The sequence below is a fragment of the Zeus faber genome (assembly GCF_960531495.2).
Source record: "Zeus faber genome assembly, chromosome: 20".
Lineage (NCBI taxonomy): Eukaryota > Metazoa > Chordata > Actinopteri > Zeiformes > Zeidae > Zeus > Zeus faber.
Genome location: NC_137207.1, coordinates 20,296,358 through 20,316,121, shown reverse-complemented (window position 1 = coordinate 20,316,121; position 19,764 = coordinate 20,296,358). Strand labels below are relative to the sequence as shown.

General features: G+C 46.5%; 2 protein-coding genes across 2 annotated transcripts in view; both read right to left on the bottom strand.

Annotated features, from left to right (window-relative positions):
- The window catches only part of LOC307245440 (disintegrin and metalloproteinase domain-containing protein 11-like), a gene marked incomplete at its 5' end in the record, with an annotated part of 28,168 nt that extends 26,227 nt beyond the window's left edge, over positions 1-1,941 (bottom strand). The window contains 2 exon segments of the mRNA XM_080021015.1: positions 1,821-1,931; positions 1,933-1,941. Coding sequence (XP_079877141.1) covers positions 1,821-1,931; positions 1,933-1,941 — 120 coding nt within the window.
- Positions 1,942-17,721: 15,780 nt separating this feature from the next.
- LOC307245635 (gap junction gamma-1 protein-like) lies at positions 17,722-19,170 on the bottom strand (the record flags this gene model as incomplete). The annotated part of the gene is made up of 1 exon (XM_080021281.1): positions 17,722-19,170. One exon carries the CDS (start codon positions 19,168-19,170, stop codon positions 17,722-17,724), a length of 1,449 nt encoding a protein of 482 aa, XP_079877407.1.
- Positions 19,171-19,764: the final 594 nt, after the last annotated feature.

Below are 19,764 nucleotides of genomic sequence, written 5' to 3'. Positions count from 1 at the left end.
CTCATTCTTAAGAAAATCTTGCATCTTCATTTAAAATAGTCCTCAAGTCGGAGCCAACTTCAGACGTGAGCAGAAAAAGAAAGTCACGACTTCCAGAGGCTTCAGGCCCATCCATGACTAATATCCAATATCACTATCACCAATATCACTCCAGGGATGAATAAAGTATCCAACCGTCCATCCCTCCACCCCTCCATCATCCATCCATCCAGCCCTCCCTCCATCCACCTATCCATCCCTCCATCCACCCCTAAGAGGCCGTGGGGGTGGTCACAGTTATGGAAGCTCCCCCTGGGTCCAGTGTAGCTCCACAGTACCTGCGCAGAGGGCACACCGAGGTCGGGCCCGTGTCCTATCCACTGACCGGCCCCGACGGGCGCTATAAATGGAAAGAGGGTAACGAGAGAGCAGTGATGGAGGTGAGGAATATAATCTAATCGAAACCTGTGGGGGAAGGGGGTGGTGGGGCATCTGGCAGGAGAAGAGGCAACAAGTGAAAGTCAAGAGGAAGATGAGACGTGACCTTGGACCCAGAGAGCTACGCCCGTTCCACTGAGGACAGAGGGTTGGACCCGAGCGGCTCCGAGCTCGGTCGGGTGACAAACTACGTCATGTGCCAAACGCCGTGAGGGCCGGGGCCACGTGTCGATGTCTTATCAATACTGTGATACGAGACCAGACATCGCACTGGATTGGGGTTACGGTGATATACTGTGATATTGTTCAATGTTGTCTTTCGGGAGCGTTACAGATTTCGGAACTTCACAGACTGATCTAGAGGTTTTCAAATCAACGGTCATCACATCACATCGCGAACCTCCTTTTGGTCCTTTAGGTCCTTTTGTAAGTATCTCGCGAAAGCACCAAAAGCCATCCCCAAAACATCGTCAATTCATCGATTTCGAGGTATTGGTCCAAAAAAACATTGCGATATTCAATCAATATCGTACACTCCTAAATGTGCATTCAAAGAAATATTCTCAGTTCAATAATTCATTCCGGTAGATGATGTCATTTCTGCTGACAACCTTCTTCTGGCGTCTACGATTTTGAAGAGCTAGTTTACTCGATGAACACAAACAACTCGATAAAATGCTTTTGGATACGGGGCTGGAATATTAAGGACTTTATTCTCATTGACTTGAGGGCATCGCAGTGTTGAAGGACGAGTGATCCGATGGGAATCCCGTTTCATTGGAGGTGACATCTGCTCTTGAAGGTCGTTCATCAAGACGTTAGTACTATTATTAGCCTTCCGCATTCACATGAACGCACACCAGAGCCATTTTGACGGAGCACACCCAACCCCCGTGTTGAGGTTAGACAATTAGGTTACCCTTTCAAAAGCAAAGCACTGAACTGACATTACGTAGCCTAAAAAAATTTAGATATCTAAGAAATAAATTGTATAAAATATGAATATTGCATTTTTTTTTTGCATACATTTTAATATAGGACTGAACATTTAAAAGTAATGACAATAGTGGAGGAGGTCCAGGGACACCGCAGGGGTCCAACATTATTGATAGTTAAACTTCAAAAGCCGCTTTAACTTAAAATGCATTTCCACCATCAGAGAACGTACATTATTGTCTGTTTTGACCAGTTTCACAAAGTCATATCTATCAATAAAATCTTCTCAGATTGGACCCCAGGGACCACATCTGATCAGTGGCTTAATGCAGATCAAGTTGTAATTTGAATATGAAGAACTAATCTCACATTCAATAATTCCAGATTTTTCAATTCAATTTCTTTAGGCGGTGATGGTTTGGCCATGTCGCTCTCGATTCCTTTCTGCCGCTGCCGGGGAGACTCACCTCAACTCCCGATGAGTCGTTTTTGACCCTTGTGCACAGGTGTGCATGGAGGAGCTCCACCTGGGAGTGGATCTGCTGCAGGAGCCGCTTGGGCTGAACCACCTCCTCAGCGCGGAGGAGCTCTACCTGGGGGTGGATCAGCTGCATGGGATGAACCACCTCCTCCTCCTCCTCCTCCTCCTCCTCCTCAGCGTGGAGGAGCTCCACCTGGGAGTGGATCAGCTGCATGGGATGAACCTCCACCTCCTCAGCCTGGAGGAGCTCCACCTGGGAGTGGATCAGCCGCATGGGGTGAACGCCCTCCTCGCCCTGGTGGAGCTCCCGTCCTCTTGCTCCGTCAGCCAGCCCGGAGACTCTGCTGAAATCTACAGCTGGACGAGAGGTGCAGCCCAGTCAACCCAGAAACTGGGTCCAAAGAAACTTGACTGACGGAGGTTTTGAGAAGTCTAGTTAAGATTAACGATTCTTTATTTATAACATGCAGTCATACAAGCAAAAAATAAATAAATACATCAAATTAAAAATACACACATACATACACACATATATATACACACATTTATACATTTATACACACATATATATACACACACATATATATATATATACACACACATATATATATATATATATATATATATATATATATATATATATATATATATACACACAGTCCAACAGGGAATAATGTCCAGTGTGCAATGGGGAAATAACTCAAGATTGGGATAGATACAGACCAATAGATTGATTGATTACTTAGTACTAGATAGTATTCTGCTAGATACACCAACAATTATTCTGGCAGGACTGTGTATCTTATGTGAAACAACAGTGCCGGAGGACACAGTCCTGGTCATACACATATGAACAGTCACACCTTCCCCAGCCTCTCACCTGTCGCGGCCAGCGCAGCGAGCAGCAGCAGCAGCAGCAGGCATCCCAGCGCCCGCATGGTGCAGCTCACATAGTCCGTCAGGAGGTCTGGTGCTGTGGCGGACCCCGACGCGCTCCCGGATCGCTCCTTCACCGTCTCGCCGCGGTCAGCGTCTCCCCAGCGGCCGCACCGCAGAACCCGCTCATCGCTCGGACAAGTCGTCGTGTGGCGGCGCCCGCCCCGCGCCAGCAGCCGCGGGGCGGCGCGGGGAAGCGCGTGGCGCCAAACGCCGCAGCCAATCGGCGGCCGAGCTCGTGCGGCGCACGGGCGCCCGCCCCTTCCTCGCGCGGGCCTCGTCTCTCACGTCGAAGAGCAAATTCGTGAAATATTGACCTTAATATATATATATATATATATATATATATATATATTTTTATTTTTTTTTTTTCTTGTCTGTCAACAACGCACCGACTCAAAGTCACTTCGTAAAAATACTTTGTTACTGTACTGAGAAGGTGCAGTGTAGAATTTAAAGAACTGACTGGAATGAAATGAAAGATAACGCTCACAAGTGTGTTTTAATCAGTGTATATCCCCCTTGAAGGTAAGAATCGATGTGTTTTCGTCACGTTAGAATCAGCCGTTCCCCCGAGGTGGGATTACGTGGGGAGCGGGTACGCTTCCCCGGAGGCCGCCATGTTTCTTCTACAGTAGCCGAGAACGGACAAAGCCGACGCTGGCTCGGGAGGGGGCCTTTCGCTGCCACCGTCTCCCCGCTGCATTTCTTCTGCACACCCTCGTCACGCGCTTCAAAATAAAATGGGGGGGAAAACCGGAAAATGATGTTAGTTAAGCCAGTTCTCGCCAGTTTGCCAGGTCCGCGGTTTTCCCGTTTTCTAAGTGTTTTAACAGGTTGTTTGTTTATCGTGTTGACCTGACAACCCTAACCCCGTTGATACAGCATCGTTTTCCTTGTGTCGGACTGAGAGATGAGTCTTACCCAATGAAGTGCCTCTGATGCTTAACGAAAAATACAGAAATATTGTCAACCAGCATAAAATCAAAGCAAATAAATAAAACCTAAGCTTTGAGCAAAAATAATTAAAAAAAAACTACAAATTTTTTTCTTCCCCTCCGCAGCATTTACTTTTGATACTTAAGTCCCTCTAATATCAGCTACTTTATGACTGACTCAAGCAGTATTCTAATGACGACTTTCACAAGAGCATTTTCCCCCCAATGACAAATCACAAATCTTATTTTCCCACCACTTCCTCATACACAGAATAAAATAATACAGAAACTGAGATTGGCTTACATGGGAATCTGTAGTTAAGACAGAAATGCATGTTGCTAGGGCATTTTTTTTTAAACGATGCTCATAAAAAAAAAAAAGGGTTTTCTATAAGATAGATTTCCTGTTTTGGGACCATGGTGCTTGACTTGTCACCCACTCAATTTACATTTACATTTACATTTACATTTAGTCATTTAGCAGACGCTTTTATCCAAAGCGACTTACAATTGTTCAAACACCGACGGACGCAGCCATTAGGAGCAATTAGGGGTTAAGTGTCTTGCTCAAGGACACTACAGCATGTTAGCAGGAGGAGCCTGGGATCGAACCAGCAACCTTTACATCACTAGACCACCAGCTCTACCGCCTGAGCTACCATCCCCCCCCCCAATTGTTGGCTCCACAAACAAGGTTTGACAACGATTCTTCCCGTCAGGTGCAGTCTGTGTCTGGAAGAGATGCTTGACCTCAGCAAAACCAAAGTTAAGCAATGAGGACTGAAAGGAACAAAAGTTAAAAGAAAAAAAAAAAATGACAAGGAGGCGAGGTATCAGATATTTTGCACGTCAGCCTGAAGCCGGAGGGGAGCGGGCACATCGACCTGCAGCACTTAGAAAACCTTTCCTGCACGGACACACAGTCAGCAGTTATGACAAGGCGACGCAACGGCAGCGTACACGCCTTGACTTCAGACAACTCTGCTTCACCACAAACTCCAAACTTTGAATATTTAAAATTTATTTAAAAAAATCATAAAACGTTCCCACCTTCTCCAAGAATAAGGTGCCTATTTTGGGAGTGACATCTTTCATCAAAACCATTTATATATTATATACACACACACTATATTAGTCAGGAAACAAAGTGGGATGCCTACTGATGAATCATTTATGAAGTTTTAAGTGTTGGAACGCATGTTGAGTACTCCAAAGCAAAGATAGCTTTTGTCCCAAAAGGATGAGTCCCTAAACACGCAGGCTTTGCCGCCGAAGGCACTGGAACAAGAGCATTTAGTGGAATTTCCCCACCACCCCAACATAGTCATATTTGTTAACTCAAGAAAAAAAAAGTTTTTTTTTTTTTTTTTTTTTACTTGAGTCAAAGGTTTTTAACTGCAGGGTTGCGGGCGCTGCTCAGAGGAGCTCTTACGAAGAGTAACAACAAGCATCCATTGCACATTGGTAGGTGACCTTTCCCGTCAAAACACCTGAAGAGAGGAACGCGATAGCAAACGGCTCCCTAGAGCCAGGCGCAGCAGCGAGCAGTCATACCAGCGCCAGCCCTCTGGACCACCTTCAACAGGCCAGCAAAGACATCTGACATGACTCAAGCGGTGTTTGGGCCGGCAGCTGGTGTCGCTGCTTCAGTCCCCCGACGTCTGGCCTGTTTGACCATCAACGCTGTACGAGTGGGATCGGATCCAGACGCTGCACTTAAGCTAATTGAGTAATGCCCCCCTCAGCAAGGCCTCATTAAATTCTCAATACCACCGTGTGTTCCTGGACATAGCTGCCGAAAGCTTGCCGTCAGCATGACAAGCGGAATATGGGCCGGGGCTTTCACAGGGCAAAGGAAATGGCCAAGGACACTGGCGTTAACGGAAAAGTCATATGTTTTCACCTAAACCTTATTTATTCATCATTAGGAGTCAAGCCGAGTAATTGACACCATAATCTTTGAAATTGCTCCAGTAATTAAGTTTTTGACCTCAGCCGACGGCCGTGCATAGAGGCAGTGGCACTTGCCGAAGAACAAGGTTGTGAGAGCCCCGAGCCATTCTCTCAATACTGGATCAGTTAAAAAGATTATGACGTCCATCAGGTTGACACCCTAATGATTGAAAAATAAGGGTTGAGTAAAAACAAAACAAAAAAAATATCATTTTCTTTAAAATAGCTTCAGAAGGATGAATGAATCTGAGTTGAACATTGTAGAACAAGTACAGTTCTATAACCAGATGGTCCCTGCACTTTAGTTAGCACATGATTAGAATACTTATTGCAAGCTTGTCTTCATTGGACAACCCGGTGTTTGATGTGGTGAGCGACGTTAAAACTCATTTAAAAAGGCAACCTCAAATCACCAGGGTCAATGCTGAACCTGGACGATCTGCACCACAGTCCTGGAGAAGGCCGTGGCTTCCATCTCATCCCCAAACATTGAGGCCGCAGGGGTGGAGGGCTGTAGCACGGAGTGCAGACGTGACTCGTAGCTGGTGTTGTGAGTCCAGGTGCAGGGCCTCTGCAGGAGCTCCTGGTCGAGCTCACAGCGCCCCCTGGAGGACGGGAGGGCGGGCGGCGTGGCGCGAGCCGGGCCCAGCTGGGACAGCAGCTCGCAGTCCCAGTCAGAGTCTGAGGATGACGAGGAGAGCGCGGCCACGTCCGGGACGAGGGCGGGTTCGATGCAGACGGAGGAGAGCGGGTGGGAAGAGGAAGGGTGCGAGTGCTGACCGACCTGTGCACAGCGGGGTCCACTGCCGGAGAATTTAGGGGGAGTACACGGGGATGGTGCGCCCGGAGACACCGGACCGGAAGCTTTGGCGGCACGGGGGGTGCTGCCAAAGCCTAAAATGTTGCTGATTGAATGTTTGACAAACTTCATGTCGGGAACGAGAAACATGGCACGAGTCTTGTTTCCTGCATCGTGCGTTTCCAGAGAAAGCCCGCACGACATCTGCAAGCCCTGCACGTTCGGCCTTTGGATGACAGTGCCACCGGGGCCAGAGTCTCGCCGTGGACTCCTGCACGTATCAACCCGTTCCACAGCCGGCGTGCAGTCCGTAGAGGTACAAAGGAGGATTTGAGGCGCGTCAAATGACAAAAATGCCTGAGCCTTAAATTCATTTGCCGGTTGAGACACAGTGTGGTGGGAGGAGCGCGACGTCCTCCTTCTCTTGTTAGGTTCGTGTTTAGGGATGTCTGTTTGGCAGCGTTTCTTGGGGTTCACCGCAGTTGTCGACATTCGGAGGGGGGAGTGAGACCCGAGCGGGGGAAGCTCAGTGCACTCCGAGGTGCCGTCGGGATTAATTAGTTCGGGGAACCGATGAACAAGGAGCTCCTTCCAGTTTGATTCCGTTACCAACTGAGACGCGAGCTCCACAGTCTTCACTCCGAGACAGGGAGCTTCAGCATCGTATTCCACTGGGTACCAGCGTGAGGCTGGGTGTGTGACTGGGATTTCGGGCCTGAGGACGGGGGGCTCAGAATAGGGGCTGTGAGGCTCCAAATTGCCGTACACTTGGGGGCTGAGGACAGGCGGCAGGGAGTAGGGATCAGAAGACTGAGATAAGGTCTCTGTGCAGGGCGAGGGGCCCTGGGCACCGGGTGGGGGGCCCTGGGCGCCAGGCGGGCTACCAGGCCGCGGGGCCCCTGGTGAGGGAGGAGCCGGGTTGGGAGGGAAAGGCTCATTGACGATTAGAGAGGCTGGGCGAGTAGTGTCGGAGGGTGATGGTGGTGGGGTAGACCGGCAGGGGGAAGGAGGCCTTGTAGAGAGGCTCGGGAAGTGGGCGCTGGATGATGAACCTTGGTTGAGCAGGGCTTGAATGGCGTGCTCCGCTTCACCGTCGCTGACAATTGCCAGCTCAGCGGGACTGGGGGCTCCAGTGGCGGGGGAAGGCCGCGTGCTGCGGGGGAATAAACACTTCAATTAATTGCCCTTCATGACATGAAAACTTGACCAATAGACTAAAGCTGCCTTTGCAAGGATTCAGGCAATGGATACGGCGCATTCGGGTGCCATCATAATGCATGTCTCAAATTCAAATAGAATTTGAATATTTTAAAAATTAACTACTCAAATGCTGAAATTGCCGCTCCATTGTGTATTTTTTTTAAATAAACAAATGATTGATTATAAATTGTCTTACGTTGGCGAATCAATCCACATGTGATGAGCAATAAACTTCAATGCAAGTAAATCCAGTTTGTTGCACAGTGAACGCACATTAAAGAGAAATATTCCCGGTAACTGTGCGCAAAGTCTGCATCGGTGGAGACTCACGAGCGCGCCGGTGCGTTTCCCTCTCCTCTGTGTTTCACTGTGAGTACAGAGTGCGTCTTTGACCAGAATGCCCAGAAATTCCTGCTGTGCCGATGAAAGTGGGAAACAAACCCAGCCATCACCGACCGAATGTCCTCTATTGCAGAGGTTCCCAACCACCGGCCCGCGGACCGCTAGGGGTAGATTTTAATTTGCTTTGTTTGGAGAATAGATTGCTCTGATCTGAGCCCCCCACACCCACCTACTAAATTTGAGCATTAAAAATGAAAAGCAAACAAATTTGAATGGGATAATAGAGGAATATATGCATCCCTAATTTATTTCTCTTTTTAGTTTAATTTCTCTTGCCAGTTGCTTAGCAACAGTGGCTTCCGGTTATAGAGTTTTTGTCGCAAGGGCTGATTTTACCGCATCTGTACCCTCAGTTGGATTAAAAAAACAAAACAAAGACAATCTCTGTACCGCAGAGGATGGGAGCTCTTGGCGTGCGGTTTCCGATTCTACATAAAAATGAATGAGACTTGTGGTTTGTTGTTGTTTGTCGGATTCAGTGTAAAGGCGGCCTTAGTAGGGGTGAAACACAATGAAGAATCCATAAGAAATCTGTCTCCAGACGCCGCTGACATGTTACCTGCTATGTGCCGCTTCTAAGTTTTGGGAGTCACCGACGTTGAATCCCGGCTGCATGTCGCGCACCAGCCGGTCCAACAAACTGTAGTTGGAGGAATCCAACACAAAACAACGGTGCTTCTCTGACTGGAGGTGCTGCAGAAGAAGAGGAAAGATGTGGTGAAAAATTTTTTTTTTTTTTTTTCCCAAGACACTCCAACAAAACCAAACCAATCCGTAAGATTTCACCTCTTCCTGATTGCTGAAGGGTTCGAGGCAGCTTTCACAGTAGCCCCGGTCCTTTTTAAGCGCTCGCCAAGGCAAAGGATTGAAATCCAGCGGGGCTGAAGGGCCGTCCTGGAACACGCTCGCAGCCTTAGCAACTTCTCTATCGAGAGATAATGAATATGGAGCTTGAGGTGCAGGAAACAAATAGTACACATTAAAAAAAAAAAAAAGAGTGATAAATATTTGTATCTATCCATGTGAGAACATCTATTGTAATAATGTTTTGTCACAACGCTCAGCCCGACATCAAAACATTTAAACCAGCAGTTCTCAGCACCAGACCTCAGAACTAACTGCTAGGATAAAAAAAACAGCGATACCGCAGCTCATAAGGATTGGAGTTTATAATAAAAACTATTAATCTTCTGCAGCAGAGCCACGGACAACAACACTAACCTGGCTTTACATTCCTCCTGCCCAGTCGGTTTGTCAAGAGGAGGAGGTGGGGGGGGCTCGAACGGGCTGAAGCGACCCGAGTAGCACAGGGTGGGGACGGTCATGGACTGCATGTGCAAGGGCCTGAATTTCCTGGTTATGCAAAAGAACACGAGAATTTGATACAACAGCTGGAATGCATTGGAACAAAATGCTTTGCTCAGCCAAAATGTTAGGACACCAAAACACAACTGGAAATAACGTTATTTGAAGAACAGCTGCGTGTCCAACATCTAACTGTTTCAGATATCAGGGGTTCAGGTTCCTGAGGCACAGACTGTTTAATAAGCTAAAATGACTGTGCTGCTGAAAAGAACTGTTCGCGCACATTGAATCGCGCAAAAGCCCCATCTGAATGGAAATTATACCCCCCCCCCCTAATTTGAGCCCCGGACTCCTGGGGAGCGGCCTCACAGAGTGGCCCTTGACACATTATCTGACTGAACTCCCAAACAAGTTCAATTAAGAAAATCACCCGGGCTGAAACACAAGCTGGCAGGCCCCAGGCCCAGTGGGGTAGTAGGAACAGCGACACTGGGCGGCTGCCACCCTTTGTCTTTCCGGACATTTGGAATCGATCTGCAGGAAGCACCGGCTCCATCGCTTACGAAGCATTATGCTCAGCTTGGCACATCCCCCAACTACTCCTCCAACTCGGACTACCAAGACATTTTCTTTATAGTGATGGAGTAGCGGATCAAACAGAGCCCAATCTCCACTTGCATCATGGCTTCCTACAAGCAGTAGTGGATTCAGGTGTAGCACAAGTATCCCTTTACATAGTGTATAGGAGGCCCGCAGTGTGTTGTTTCACTACAGGAACTTGTTCCCTGTGCAGCAGAAGAACCAAAGACAAATAAAAAAAAATGGACAAAAAGGAAAAAGAGGAAATGAATCCCACCTGCTTAAATCCTCCACTTTAAGGTAGGGGGACTTCAAACACACAGCTAGGGAGAAGAAGGAAAGATAAACTCAGTAAAACACACACGTAAGATACACATTGTATAAATCTTGTGAGAGTGGCACACTCGCTTCTGGAAACGCTTTTCCAGGACATTTTTCATGCACATGCATTCATATGAAAAGACCCTGTCCTCACACGGGTTTTGTCACTTACCTTTTACAACACGAGCAGCAGGTTTGGGAAAATTCCTCTGCTGGATAAAAGTATAAAAGGGGATAAAATTAGAAGTCATTTTGAGTGCGCCACAAAGACAGGTGAACATAAAATTGATTAAACGTCAACACATGTGTTCATAAAGCCCCCAGAACAAAAAACAAGTACTTTTCATTGAAGATTTTAATTCCAAGGACGACCTAGAGGTATATTTATTTTCTTTTTGAAAACATTTCCTCCCCGATGAACTAATCTAAAACTACTTCTTACTTCTTATTAATAACCTGTTGAAACTGGATATTAAATGTTTCCGGCCTTGGAACATCAAAAGAATTCAGCACCAAACAAATTACCTCTTTTTTCTTTGGCTTGGCACTGGAGCTCTCTCTTGTTAACCGCTGCAGGTACAAAAGGACATCTTGGCATACATTAAAGAACAACAGGTACAAGTTGACACTGCAGGCACTCACTGGGCACCATCTGCTGGATGCAGCGGTCCAGTGCACCGCAACAAGACGGATAAATGGCACCGCGTCTCCGAATGCGGCCCGCAAAACAATTGAATGTGCCCGCTTCATGTTTATAATTCATTGTTAAATATGGCGGCTTACTGATTACGAAATCACTGAAATTAAATTTGGGCATTCAAGCAGCGCAGCGAGGAATATGCAATAATAATAATAATACATAATGAATTAAAACAATAATAGACAGCTAAATAAATATTTAAATTTATTACCATTTTTCATTAATTAAAAAATAGTTACATTTATTAGTTTTTAATGAATCCAGAAAATTGTAGGACTTTTGTTTTTCCCTTGATGTTTAACCTCGGAGAAGACGACCTGACCCTTGGTGCCCAGGACATTTGAGTTTGAGACCCCTGAACTACTCTAATATGCGTCAGTATCCGCTGTGATCCACATCGGGGGTCAAAAGGATACCGTCTACGAGTAGAATCTTCACCCCCCAAGAACGGGCGTTGTCCAAAGCGCTGCTCCCCTGCCACCGTTCCTAAAAACACAGACGTGCCGGTGAGACCGTCTTTCCACCATTGGGTTAACAATAACAACAACAACAACCACCCAGGTGCATGTCAAATATCAACCACGAGTGTGACAACTCACATTGTTGCGAATGGCTTTTTCCAGCAGTGCCTTTCCACGGCTCCCGAAACACTGCTGAGACACAAGACCAGGCTTAAATCTGGAACAATTTGATTACACTTAACTAAAATTCTCTGTTTATTAGTATATACTTGGGGGTTCTCACCCTATTTTGGTCCATGACCACAAAGTGCAGATATTCTGCATTGCATATTAGGGAACTGTTTAGCACAGAGGCTGCTTTTGTTATGGAGGGAATTATATAAGAAATATATCAAAATAGATTTGAGAGAAATTATATCAATCCAAAATATATCAATCAAATATCACATATAAGTGTTAAAAATGTGACCCTACATGGGGTCATGACCCCAAGGTTGAGAATGGTCTGGTATACGCCACAAAATCAACTAAACTTTGATGACATTTGCGTGATTTTCTTTAATGAAATAACGATATGACTATTAAAATGACTTGTGGCTGGACCATATGTGTTTAAATCTCAATACTCTAAAACAGCTAAACAGAGATACAGAGCTGGCAAACCAAACATTTTTTTGTTGAATGAATGAAATATTAGTGTGAAGTACCACGGGTCTAGGAGTGGCCTGGCGCTGTGTGTCTGCGGTGAGGCAGTTCTCCCTCGGCTTCGTGGGGTGAGGGACCGCTCCGCTCTCCCCCTTAGCAGCTGTATCCTTCTGCTCCTGAGGGCCCTGCTGGCTCCCAGTCACCACAAAGCTCACATCCTTGTGGAGGAAACTCTCAACTTTCTGTCGGGGCAGAAGGAAATGAACATTCCTCCATCAGCTTCTGAGAGGCTTCATTATTCATGTTTACGTTCCTTGTCTAGAATCCAACCTGAGCACCTAAATGTGAAATTCACCAATAAACTCTGGGATTTTGTGAATTACTTGGTGACTGTTGTGACCAAAAATGCTTGATTTTAAAGCATTATTTCTGATTAATTAGCGATGCTATTTTTTGGTGTTTTTTTTGCAGTAAAATTTCTGTAATTGTCAAAAATATCTTTTCTACTACCAATGTACTATAATTGGTTCAGTTTTATTTATATATATATATATATATATATATATATATATATATATATATATTTTTTTTTTTTTTTTTTTTTTTTTTTTTTTTTTAAGAGAAACATGTCCAAACCACAGTTAAGTAAGGATTATGCTTTTCCGTAGGCACATGTAAAGATCTCCCTAATAAAAGAGGTAGGAGCCAACATGTGGTGCGGTTCCACGCCGATTGGTTGAATTGCCCGACCTCCTGTCAGGCAATTCCCGTTTCGAATGCCCGAGGTGCATTCGAAACCAAAAAGAAAATGCAGCTGCTAGAAGCGTGACTTGCAGATAAGGTTAAAAAATGGTTTTCTATTTGCATATCCATATTTTGGGTAGTAGAGGTTTAAAATAAAGATTAAAAAAAAAAAAAAAATCTATGTTTTCTGTACATCACGGCTTACTAAGTGTGACAATGCCCCCCAGTGGACATGTAACATTATACACAAAACCGAACAAGTATAACAGCAAACAGCTACACAAAAGTATGTGTAGACGGAGAAACACAATCCAGCCTTTTGACAACAATAAAAGAATCATGACGTGAACACGACACTGATTAAAGTCTGTTGACATATTTCCATAGCATCCCAACAGAGGGTGTGATTAGTAACCACGTGCACCCCTCCCCGCAAGCTCACCCCTCCGAGGAAGGCCACGGCCTCCACCAGCAGCGCCGCCGAGCGTTTCCTCAGGTTGTCCAGGTAGAAGGACTTCCCCCTCAGCTTCCTCTCCCCAGGAGACAGTTCTCCCAGGAGTCCTCCCACCATGATCCCACAGTACAAACTGGGCCTGCAGGGTCAACAGGGAACACCGGGATCCTACTCTAAAGAGAAAAGAATAGAATGAGTCAACTAGGGATGCGACTATGCCAAGTCTTTCCAAACAGATAATAGAAGAATTATAAGATTAATATTTACAGAAATTTAGTTATTACAGTACAGTAGAACATGGTCTTGCTCTGAGCGGTAACTTTGGCGTTAGGTAACCAAACATTTGTATGCGTACAAGTAATTGAGCATAATATCAGAACTGATACCAGATAGGCATCTGCATCCCTGCTACGGATGGAGCAACTCATACAATAGCCCGGTCACAATTATTCATCGGTGTTCAGTGGATCGCAACCACTAAACAAAATCTTTAGATTCCATAATTATATTGACTGGGTTTCTGCAGTTTTCAACAAGTTAAATGGAAGACTTCAAGACCATTATGAAAGCAATTCATTTCACTTCCACATACCGGCAAAAAAAGAATGAAGGATATAAAGGAAAATCTTAGTGCCCCAGGTCTGGTCAAGTACTTGTGGTGATAGCCAGCGGGGATGGGGGGGGCTACCGACACTCACGACAGTTTTTTCGAGGTCCTGCGAACACAGATTCACTTCCTGCTTCGGAGCGCTTTCAACCGGAGAGCAGTGTCGGTGTCTTCTAACGTAATACCAGAGAATGAGTCCACTAGGTAATCGATCGCGGATGGCGTTGTTCTCTCAGATGAAAAAAAATATATAAAATGGGTCGCCGCACCCCACATTGCCAAAAAAGTAATCCAAATTGAAGTGGAAAAAAAAAAAAGCAACATTCACAGAAAAGCAAAATGTTTGCATTCCTGAACCTGATAATCCAATCAATTTTTTTAGACCTGTCAAAATCGTATTTAAGACATTTAAGGCCTAAAATTCTGATTATTCGGACTTTAGACATTTTGAGAGCCGCAGAAACCCTGCAGTGAGTGTTTATCGCCATTAAATATAATGCTCAACAAATTTGTTGAGGAATTTAAAATGTTTTGCGAGATTCAATGCCAATAAAGGGCCCTTGTTGATACGGTGGATGTGCATTACCACACTGTCATACTGTCGTGCTATGACAGTTTCCAACCGTGCTGGAAGTGGGCCGGTACTCACCGCTACGCAGTACAGGCATGTCTACGTTTTACTCGTTGGCATAGCGGGACTTTTCACAAGCCGCCGGTGTCTGTTCTGCCCTCTCAAGTGGACATGTTGTCAAAGAGATCACATGTTATTGAGTCGGGGCGCACTATTTCTTTTGATTATTAGAACACCCGGGCTGCGAGGAGAGTACCGGCACATATTTTTCCCACGACCCCTTAGTGTCTGTATATCTGCCCTTTAAATGAAAACTGAAGAAATGAAGACTTCATAATAGTACTATTAAACAACTACCAATACTATTATTTGTGTTATCACCATTAGTACAATTATCCTTGTTACTACGGTTATATTATGAGGGAGTGTTGTTATCACTGTGTGCCACATTTTGTCTGCCAGCTGCCATATTGGGCTGTTTGTGCTACAAAAGAGTTGATAGATGTCTTCATTATTCAGAATCTCAACGCATTTATTTTATTTATTTTTATTACCTCTTCGTTGACTGTTCTGCTGCAGTTGTCAGCTCGCCCTCCGCCTGGGGATGAATAACGTGTTGTGATAACAGCGCTGGGCCGTGTTTCAACACCACAACGATCAGCTGCTGCACAGTGACTAGCGATGAGGGGGGTCACGTGACAGGGGGCCGCCAAAAAAAAAAAAAACCCCAAAACAAAACAATTGAAAAACAAAAGACAACAACTTCAGCTTCTGCTTAAAGTGCGGAGAACCTCGCAGAAACGCGTCGACGCGGTCATTCCACGCATGGATAGTTGCGCCACACCGCGCTTCGCGTCCCGGGAGCGACTCACACGCGGGCCCCGTCCAGAAGGCGCAGCGGCACCCGGGGCGCTAATGCTAAGCTAACCGCCGTCCTCCGCCTCCGAAGGGAAGACGATAAAAGGGCCTCGTGTTGCGAGGAGCGGCGCTTCGCGGGGGGGGGGGGGAGGGGGTGACCCTGCGTTCGACGAGCTAACGACGAACCACCTGCTTTGTTTTCCGACGCGGGCTCGGTTTTCAACGCGTTTTCGTCGGTCGCTCTCCCGGAGAACGGAGTTCGGTCGCGGTGCGGCGGACGTCCGCGGGGCAACCGCCGCTTTTTAAAAACGCCGGCGGAGAAGGCCTACGTCGTTTCCGGTCAGACGTCACTATGCGCGCACGCTGGTTTCGCACGCAGTGTTTCTCTCCGCGTTAAAAAAAAAAAAAAAAAACTTTTTACATTTTGTTCTCCCTTTTATCTGGTTTTTTTTTTAAATCTTTTATTATCTCTTTAAAATGGTAAAACTGGGAATTTATTTTTACCAGAGCCTCCCAACCTAAGCAACGATGTGGGCGACATTTGCGAAGAGTAGAAACGAAATGATTAGTGTTGGACTTGGGGTTACCCTTCATTACCTGTGTAGATTATTTTCTTATATTTATTTAGATTATCTGATAATTATATCTATCGAGGCATTGTGGACTATGCTCGCACGCTGCATGCAGTTGGACAGAGGCAGGCGTGCAGATTTTAAGAGCTGGCCTTGTTTACAATAATATTGTAATTATTTGTTATTATACCTTTTGCAGGAGATGTTTGCAGGACATCATAGCAAATTGTGTTTTTACATGAAATAACTATGAGGGCAAAAACATCAAACACGTTGCGAGGCTTTTATCTCGTGTTCGTATTTATTTTTATTTAATGCTCTTGCAAGACAAAACATGCATTTTCTATTTTTCATAAAACATACTTTCCACAACATGGAAACAATGGGCGGTAATAAAAAAACATGCTTTAATGAAAATGAAATTAGAAAAAAAAGACCAACAGATAATACTCTCCCTTCTGGCTCGAGGCTTGAGAAACGACAGCTCCAAGACCGTGTGAACTGTAGTTGTTGTCATGTAAAAGACCTAAAACATAGGATGGAAACGGAATAAATATAACCAGAAGGCCAGCATTTGGGGAAAATTGTAGTTCTCACCATAACAAAATAATTTTTGGCGTAAAATATGCTTGAACATCTTGAGAACACTGAACACCAAATTGAAATTTGCGAACTCGGACCACACTTCCTCACTTTGCAACTAGAAAGCTGACGTAAAGCAACCGAGTCAACAACGCTGCAGCAGCGGAAAGAAGAGCTCCGTGCCTTCTCCACTTCTCGTTCTCTGCCTTTCTTCAGAGGGCAGCATCTTCAGGACGGAGTGGCATATGGTTCGCGGGTCAAACAAACCTTTACACTTCGTATCGATTTCAACACAATTGATGATGAAAATATACTTTGCAGAGACCATGCATCACACAGAAAGGCATAGTAGGAACATTTGGCTTAACCGGGACTGGGTGTGTGTTGAAACACACAAGCTTTGGACAGCAGCTGCTTCGGGAAGGACGGATGCGTCACCAATTAAAAGGAGTTCAGCGGCTGGTTTCCACTCTGTTCAAGCTTCAACCACTGGGTGGAGCCAGTGACGCGGTAACGCCACCTGACTGCCGGCTCTGTCCTTGAGTTTGGCTCAAGGTCGTGGGCGGACCTCTTCTTGCGAAAGATATCGGAGTAAAAAAAAAAAAAAAAAAATCAAGAAGTCGTTGTTGAACTTGTAGAGACGCAGTGTCCATGAGAAGCAGCTCTGTAAGGCACCTTGGAAAACAGCACAGTTCTCTCCCATGACCACGTGGAAGCCCAGATGGCCTGATAGCACCACGTCAAGCAAGGAAATCTAAAATTAAGATACAAAAGTTATCAAAATCTATAATATGCTAAAAGTCTGCATTGTTCCTAAATTACTTTCTGGGTTTTAAGAAGGTAGTTGACAGATAATGATTTATGTTTTATGTGAACACCTTGAAACAATTGCGTGGGCAGTACCTGAGACTGACCTCCTAGTGCATCAAAAAAAACAACCCCGTAATGAATGATGGCAGAATTTTGTTTTCAAGCTTCGGATCAAAAGCTTCAATAACAATAAGATGTTCCGTTCACTTTCTGTAGACTATGGAGCTCATTAATGATTGAAACGATTAACCTTGTGGGGCCTAATCCTGATGATTCCTAAGTGATAAACTCACTGCTGGCTTTTTTTATCAGAACTATGCAGTAGTATGCGGTGACATTATTGCTTAGATCGTCATATTGCCGTGTAAATTATCCAAAATGTTTGTTTCAATGTTTGTTTGTCAGTCACACTGGCTCCTATCCTTTAACTGATCAATCCCCATCCAGACTTCAGATCCACTCCGATCCCTTAGGCTCTCCAAATTTACTGCTGCTGCTGTTGCAGCTGCTCCCCGGGTCCTTGCCTGCCTTCCCAGGGCTCTGCTTGGAGGGCTGCCGGTGCTGCCGGTCATAGTGGGGCTTGCCATGATGGCTGCCACGATGGCTGCCACGATGGCTACCATGATGGCTGCCACGGTCGCTACCATGGTGGCTGCCACGATGGCTACTATGATGGCTGCTATGATGGCTGCTATGATGGCTGCCGTGGCTCTGTTGGTGGCTGTAGCCCTGAATGGTGGCCTCCAGCTTGCTCTGCGCAGGGTGGATCTCCTTATGGAGAGCTCCGAAGCCGTCGCCCCTCCCATCCTTGGGCATATTGTCATCGTTGCTGGCATAGCGCTGGTGCTCCTCTTGGGCGATGTTGACGCAGTTCTGCTGGCACGCCATCTTGGCGTTGCTGAGCTCGGTGAAGGGTGGCGGCTGCTCGCAGTGCTCACCGGATTCCATTAGAGGTTTGACGGTGAAGTTGTACTCCGGCGGAGCTGAATGCGTATTCCAGTTGAAGGGGTTTCCGCCGTAAGCCTCCGCTTTGCCTTTCGGTCCGCCGGGTGCTCTGGTGAGCTCGTATAGGCTGTCCTCAGAAAGCGAACGGCGGCGGGAGCGTAGGATGTCACAGATGGCGCCCATGCCCAGGTGCAGCATCTCCCATATGTTGAGTGCCAGGCAGAGCAGCGAGACGGCGTACATGATGATGAGGAAGATGGTCTTCTCCGTGGGGCGAGACACGAAGCAGTCCACCCTGTGCGGGCACGGCTGGCTCGAGCAGACGTATTTGGCGGGCATGGCCAGGCCGTAGAGAGCGTACTGGCCGCACAGAAAGGCCACCTCCAGCACAGAGCGGGTCAGCAGCTGAAGGACATAAATGCGCATCAGTCCATCCTCTTTGATACGCTGCCGCCCGTCGTGCCGCACCTTGGCTCTTCCAAACGCTCCTCTTCCTCTATCTCCGGCCTTCTCCTCGCCGTCACCATCAGGGTCGGCCACCTCGTAGATCATGGGGTCCTCCTCGTTGTCGTCCTCTGCCTCCTCGATGCCCCGGTGCGGCCTCCTGGCTCCCAGGTAGGGCTTCCTGCCGCCGTCCGTCACCTCCTCGGCCCGGGCGATCTTGTTGATGGCGTAGCCCAGGTACATGAGGGAAGGCGTAGCCACCAGGATGATCTGGAAGACCCAGAACCGGACGTGGGAGAGCGGCGCGAAGGCGTCGTAGCAGACGTTCTCGCAGCCCGGCTGGGCCGAGTTGCAGGCGAACTTGCTCTGCTCGTCGTAGTAGATGGACTCGCCGCCCACGGCTGTCAGCACGATCCGGAAGACGATGAGCACGGTGAGCCAGATCTTGCCCACAAACGTGGAGTGGTTGTGGATTTCTTCCAGCAGACGAGTAAGGAAACTCCAGCTCATGGTTGCTGAGCCGGCAGCGTCAGATCTGATGGGATTCTGTGGACAAGGCACAAATGGTTAAAATATAGTTATTTCTACTTTTTTTTGTTGGATGTGACCCACTGTTAAAACAAAAGAGGAAGAACATTTAAACATAGACTTGGACAGCTACACAGGGCAGAAGACCACAATCCGGCGCTGGGCTGACCTCTGTGCAGGATTCAATCTGTCCAACTAGTTCACTACGCCACTTAAACCTCAATATTGAATAAATTAAAGTCACTATTCAAGGTGAATGTATTCATTGAAGGTGGATATTGTGCAGCCAGCCAGTCATTCAAGATTCAAGCTAGAGATTATTATCACAAAACAACCCCCTTCAGAAGTATACCAGACCCCTTACTGGACCCCTTACATTGGTAATCTGGCTGATGTGACAAAGAGTGTTTGTGTCTGCTCTGAGTTTGTTTTATGTCCGTTGGTGTGTGCGTGCGTGCGGGTGCGTGGAGGAGCTCTGAAAACCCGCTGAATTATCAGATGCATTTCATCCTGGAGACAGGGCTCGGTAAATAAGCATGCCTCCATGGAAGACACATGCTTACAATTACGCGGGGG